Source organism: Merops nubicus, unplaced genomic scaffold, assembly GCF_000691845.1.
Source record: "Merops nubicus isolate BGI_N331 unplaced genomic scaffold, ASM69184v1 scaffold20593, whole genome shotgun sequence".
NCBI classification, from domain to species: domain Eukaryota; kingdom Metazoa; phylum Chordata; class Aves; order Coraciiformes; family Meropidae; genus Merops; species Merops nubicus.
The window spans coordinates 3,830-10,690 of NW_008599817.1; the positions used below are offsets into that span (position 1 = coordinate 3,830).

Sequence of the window (6,861 nt, forward strand, 5' to 3'; positions counted from 1 at the left end):
GTGCAGGCAGCTGGCACGAGGTGTGAAACCCTTCAGCACTGCTCTGCAGTACAGAAGCTAGGAAATGACACTGGCCAGAACAATGTCACTGCTGAAAATCACTGCAGAAGGCAGATGGGGAGGAGGAGGAGGTCGAGGGTTACTTCTGAAGCTTACACGTGTTAGAAGCTTTAGGGCTGCAAACACAGTGCTCTTCCTTAGCCTGATAGTGTCTGCTGAGGTCACACCCATCAAGGCATTTCGTTTCACATGGCAAGACAGGAAAGTGCATCTTAGATTTTTTTTTTCATAGTTAAGCAGTGAGTTACCAATTTTTGGTGTGGCTTTTATTCCTTCTAGGCATAGTAAAGAAAAACATTTCAACCAAAGGTGAAGCTTAACGTACATTAGCTTGTCTTTTTGGTGGTGGCTTTTGTGGACCACAAGGAAATGCTAACAAGCACTACTCAAAGCTAATGACTTAAGAGGAGCACACTGAAAATACTGATTTACCTTTGTAGTGAATATTCTTTACAGACTGTATCTAATATACAGACAAGGCCCATTTCCTCAGCATGAAACAGGCCACGGAGGGTTACACATCCTACATGAAGTTTTAAACTAAATTAGAGCTAATTTACCAGAGCCACTTGGAGCAACAGAATTCCTACTTTGCAGAAACAGAACAAAAGGTGACTGCAGGGAGGAAAAATAAAAATAAATCCAGGTTCTTATTGTTTCCTGCAGAAGTTTATAATGAAGTTAATAGTCCAGTAACACTTCTAGCACAAGACAATGCTCACTCTCTTTAGCAGTATTCCTAGGAGTCAACTGTTTCTCCTGTTAGGAAGAGGGAGCCAGAAGTGGGAATGCCAGAGCATTCAATGTTAACCTGATTAAAGAGACAGTAACCTTTTTCATCTGCTTTAATTTGTCACTCACCAGAAAAAAAAATTTAAAAAAAAATCTTAAAAAGGTACCACTCCAATTTCTTTATTATCTGTAACCTTTTGAAACTAATCACATGGAACTACAAAATTAGCAAATGCCTTGAAATCTGTATACAAAACATAAATTACCTCTAATTTCAAACTCAGTTATTAGTGTACCACTCAAAATTTTAAAAAAGTGGCTCCAAAGATAGTCTTATACCATTCTTACAAAAGGAAACTGTTCCTTTAATGTTACACCCTCCCCTCCCCCCAGACACCCAACTCTCAATCCAGATCTTTTAGTTATTGTCTTGGTCGTGGACATTTCCAAGATGAGATTTTATATTTCGTTCCCATAGCTTCTGGTTGTCAGAAAACCCATGCTTTCCTTTGTTGAAGGAGTTTGGTCCTGCTGAGGTTGGTGTATCCCTGTGAAAAGTAAAACCACATCAGTTGGGGAAAGTCAGCACAGCTACAGCAGCTGCTGCAATGCTGATGCTCAACACGCTGACTTCAAGTCCAAGCTGCCACCAGAACCCACGACACCTTTCCTGCAGGAGCCCTCACTATTGGCAACTCTCCTCTGGCTTTTAAAAAAATCTTTAAAAATGTCCCTATTTATTTTACCATTGGCCCTATACTGACTTAAATTCGTGGCAAGCAGAAGAATTATATCTATTTGTTTTAAAAGTAAACAAGCAATTATTTGCCTGTCAAAGAGAAGGTTCTTATCTTCCCCTTTCCTGGGAGTTCAAAAATCTGACAAGGCAACCCTACTTCAGGGCAATTTATAAAATGGAGGACTAGAAAGACAAACAGTTTAGCAGCCAGCTACTACTTTTCCAAGACAAAAGTGAGCCGCTGTTTCATATAGAATCAATTTCTTCCTCAGAAAGAAGGCAAATAAGATTCAAAGTGCAAACGTAAATGTGCTACTTTAAACCTACAGCTGAGACATCTGATAATATCTGTATCAAAATTTTCTTCTTTCTGGAGAAAACCTTTTTGAACCTGTTCTATCTTCTCATCTGACGTGTGCTGGAGGATGCATTGTTACACACTCAACCTTCTCCAAGCTACAGCTGAAAGCTGACCCACCTCCCAATGTTCTTCATGCGCATCTTGGCTTCCGGAGGCATCTCCTCTGGCTCACTCTGCAGGGAGAAAGGAGGAGGCTGGGGTGGGCTGGGCACTGGCTTTGGAACATTTCAAATGCCTGACAAGATACAGCATGGCCTACAACCCAAAGTGACTTAGGAACAAACAGAGGTTCCACAGGGTCACAGAAAGAAACACAGATTGCTCTGCTCACCTCTGTGTAAGAAGGAGCAGTCACACCACAATAAAACACTGAACAAACCAGAAGGAGCACAACTCTTCTTGGCCTCCTCTTTATCAAGCCCAGAGAGAGCCACCATTAATTCCAATGATGTTGTGCATCTCATTCTCAGGGAAGATTTATCAGCACTTTAATGATTCAACTTGACTTGAATCAACACAGAGCTACAAAGTTGTAGTCTTAAACAGAAACACAGCAGATGTTCCTAGGTCGAAAATCCCTGACATTAATGTGAAGAATTTTGAGTGACCCACCCTCTCTGCCTAACCCTAACCCCCACCCATGGTACTTTCAGGCTGTGCTGGCCACTGGCTTATTACTCACATCTTCATCCTCGTTGAAAGCCGCTGCTACCGAAAGGGTTTTGGGAGCAAGGGTTGGAACAGGCTCTTTAGGCTTCTGAAAAAGACCAAAGGCACAAGTAAAGTAAGTCTACTAACTCAAAAACAGCTGCCCTGGGTATTTTAAATGTTTCAGTGAGGACACATAATCTCACTGCCCCAATGGAGCAGATGTGCATCACACAGTTCAGTCAACATGGGGCTCCCCTGAAAGGCACTACTTTGATTTCCAGTGAATACCTTCCTCTGTTTAAGGTGTAGGAAGCTGCTGAACTCACAACTGCTACGTGTAATGAAGCAGAGATATCAAAAGTCACTTCAAGACCACACTGAGTCATCAGTAACTGCTTCTCCAGTAGCAGCAGTTCCCTAAATCAAGCATTGCAGTGCTTCACCCATTTTCAGTGTACTGGTGATTGTTTCACAGACACTGGCAGTCTGGAAGCTGACACTGCAGCAGAGGCTTTACAGGACTGCCTACAGCTTCTCCCCACCAGTAGTGTATAATGTGTGCCTGTAAGGACAAATGAACTGCATTAAGCAGGGAGGCAGCATCCTGTCCTTGCCCAAGCTAGCAGGGGACTACTTCAGTAATAAAGAGAAGCATCAGATTCACACCTGAACAAACTTCAGGATAACCTTGTACTGGGCAGTAAAGGAGCTTAGAATTCTCAACAGATCCATGGAACAAAGCCTCACCTCTGGCATTCTGTATAAACGAACCACACTGACCTTGCAAAGAACAGGCAAAGTCATGAAAAATAACCCATCATTCCCCACGCCAAAGTAAGGTCTTTGGAGTGGAAGGTGACCTCATAAGCCATGCAGAAGAGTGCCTGCTTTCTTGTAGCTTTAACCATCCTCTGCAGTGCAACTCCCAGCACTCATCTCAAAGCAGCCAGAACAGTTTGACAAGCCTGCTCATTTCCCTCAGGCAATTATTCCAGCCTTATCAAATCTCATTACAAAATTATTCTGTATGTTCAACAGTCTGCAGTTCATTTCAATCACATCCTACGCTTCCCAAGGCATGTGACCTGGTATTAAACATCCTGAAGTACTCACACGTGCATGGCCAGCTGGCCCTGCAAAGCTTTCTTAAACTTCACCCAGGTTGCCCTCATGTAATTCAAGGCCTCCCTTCTGCAAGGAACCTTCCCCAGAGTACATCCCCCTTTGCCTCATTTTCCCTAAAATCAAAAGCCCTCTGACAACTTACATTTGCTCCTAGTTTGATGGATATTGCAGATGCCTTCTTTGCTGTCTGACTGCCTATGGAAAATCCAAACTTGGACATTTTGGCAGGAGCAGGCTTTGAGGTGAAGTCTTCAGCTTCTTCATTAGCCGCCCGTTTCTCTGCGCTGCGACTCGAACTTTCTCCTCCATTACTGGAAGAAACAGTCTTAGTTTTCACAGGTTTTTCTGCCTCTTCTTCAGGTCCTGGTGAAGTCGAAACAACTTACCAAGATGAGCTATTGTTACTGAGCAGATTGATGGGAGCAGCAACCTCAACAAGCATTATACTTTGGGTGCAATGGGTAAGGTGTTTTTACTGACAGTTTCCACCAAGGTGCATTTAGTGGACAGCAAAACACAGAGAGAATAAACTGCAAACACTCCACGATTTGTACAGAACCAGGAAAACAATCTTGAAGCACCAGCTCTTTATTTAGCAGGGAAGTCAACCTTCATGTAGTAAATTAAGTGTAGATGACTAATCTTTTTAGGGTTTAAGTTGTCATAGATAAGCTCTCATAATTGGAATCCCAATTCCAAATCTAGAGTAGAGAACCTAAGTTAAAATTAATTCTATTAAACTCCTACAAAAACACATCCATGGCAGTCTCTAGGCTTGTCTGGCACAACCCTGAACTCCTGGAAGTGCCTACAGTGAGGCTGGCTGTCTCAACCATGTTTCAAGTCACCACTTGTCCACATCTTATCTGTAATAAACCTGCCAAGCTCTGCTTGAGGAAGGAATCAGCACTAGGAAAACAGACATAGATTTCATCTTTTCTGGTTTTATATACAGTCATGGGAAAAACAGCAGCTGAACAATGATCCACAAAGGAAATAAAAACAACATTCCTATCACATTTTCATTCCTATACACTGAGCTGCTTCAGCTACACCAAGAGATAAAGGTGTCCCTGGAAAACTCCCCAGCTTAGACAGCAAATGCTTCAGCAAAAACACATTTCTCTGCTGCTGCAATAAGCAAATCACTGCAGTGGCAGAAAGAAAGGAGGAAAAAAAAACAAAAGACCACGCACTGGGGAATGCAATGGAGAGGGAAGTGCTTCTACCAGCAGCTGAAGAAAAACTGGAGCTAGCACCAGTTCATCCTGATATCAAATGGGGAAGAGGAGCACAGCAAATTCAGACTGTCAGGTAAGAAAGTTCTTTGCATTGCTCTCTGACAGTAAAAAGCTGTTAGGTGAGAGAGCAACAGGAGAGAGGCCAGTCTGACCAGGGGTCAACAAGACTGTAGCTCTGAGGAGGAGAAGGGAGCAAACAACATCAGGAGAAAGCAAAACTGGCCACACAATTTGTATATCTTTTCCTGCTATTTCCCAAATCATAAGCAGCAGGATATAAATGTACCCTTTCTACCCCACTGTTTTACCTAGTGACATCATGTGATTGGAGCAAAAATGCATTTATTAGTCACCTTTGGAAACATGGCAGATCACAAAAAAAATAACAACTCTAACCAATTTCACACTGCTAAAAAATGCTACTAATCTGCACCACTTGAAATTTGACCCAGAAATTAGAGACATAAAAGGGAGAGACAAAGGAGGAGAGAGAAACGAGCAGCCTGCAAGGCTGGGAGAAGCTCTGCCACAACAGCTAGCCTGTGAAATCCCCAGGTACCCCACAGACTGTGAGGGGATTTGAGGGTAGGCAGAAGATTATTTGCCTTCAAAGTGTTGGAACCAGGGGCCTGAAGGTCTTTCTTTTCTTTCGTAAGATACAAAATCCACAGCAGCCCAAATCTCAGGGCATGATGGACTCATCCAGGCTCCTGAGCTAATGCTAGCTTGAAGCTAATCACACTCAGCTTACTTCTCTGAGTGCAGATCCTAGGACCTTGCACAAGATGAAGCCTAATGCCATCTACCTGTGTCTGTTTCCTCATCAAAATATTACCCAGCTTCTCTCTCAAAATTAGCTCCTATCACTAGGGATTTTTCAATCCAGACCAGAGCTCTGTGGCAAGACTTGAGTGGCAGGTGCACAGCATTTTGGGACCCCTTGCCCCCAGGGGAGAGCAACCATTGGTGGTGGGAACCAACCAGTCACAACTATGCTAAATTTAAGGTAAACCCCACTGATATTGGCATAACTTAGACTCTAAATTCTTGTAATAATCATCAGGGAGCAACTACCTTAGGGCCAATGTACTGGCTGTGTTTCAGCACACCAAGCAATACACAAAAAGGCATGGACAGCTGATATACTGATGCTGTCCAGCTACTGTAATATTAATACAAAAAAAACCAACAGAAAACCAAACCCAACCACCACCAGCAAAAAACCAAACCAACAGAACCAAGGAACTCCCTGAAATCAAGTACTGCTGTTCATATTTCAGTGATGATCAGAAATAACATTTACTGTTGAGGCTATCCTAATGGGTTTACAAGTTTGATTTAATTTTTCAACAGAGCAAAGAAATGCCCTCTGCCTAAAGATAAAATTAAGCAAAAAACCCCAAAAACGACCAAACAAAACAGGGAAGAGAAGCTTTATCTTTGCAATGACACTCTCCTCAATTTTAAAGCCAGTGAAAGAAAGAAGGAAAGAAACACGATTCAGAAATTTAGGACTGATCATAAGCAGTGCAGAGATGACAGGAATGCAGAGTTATGTATATAATAATATAAAACCAAACAGAAAACTTGTAGTTTGCTGCCAAGCAAAACAAAAAAAAACCCAAACTTAGGATGTTTAAAACGTCAGACAAGGGATATTCACCGCATCCGTTTTTTAAAACGTACAATAGCTGTTAAGAGCTAATCGTTAAGACGTTGTCTTCATCCTTGCCAGCAGCAACGGCCAAATTTCTCTCAATACGCGGCAGAAGCGTTCCGTGTGTTTTTTACGGAGAGAGAAATGAGGCGTTTGGGTAGACAGGGAGGAGCTGCGAGCTGTTTTAAAAAGCTCCTGTGAGGCCGAGGCTGGCCCTCGGGCGTGTGGGCAGCGGGCCCGGCCCTCGGCCTTCCCTCCAGCGTAGCCCCCTCAGGCCCGGACCGCCCCCTCTCCC

General features: G+C 43.0%; 1 protein-coding gene across 1 annotated transcript; it reads right to left on the reverse strand.

Annotated features, from left to right (window-relative positions):
- Window positions 1-342: 342 nt before the first annotated feature.
- On the reverse strand, window positions 343-4,031 carry PCNP (PEST proteolytic signal containing nuclear protein; the record flags this gene model as incomplete). Its single annotated transcript, XM_008937535.1, has 4 exons — window positions 343-1,340; window positions 2,010-2,065; window positions 2,575-2,649; window positions 3,811-4,031. Coding segments are annotated over 4 exons (482 nt in total), but the record flags the coding sequence as incomplete, so codon positions are not given.
- Window positions 4,032-6,861: the final 2,830 nt, after the last annotated feature.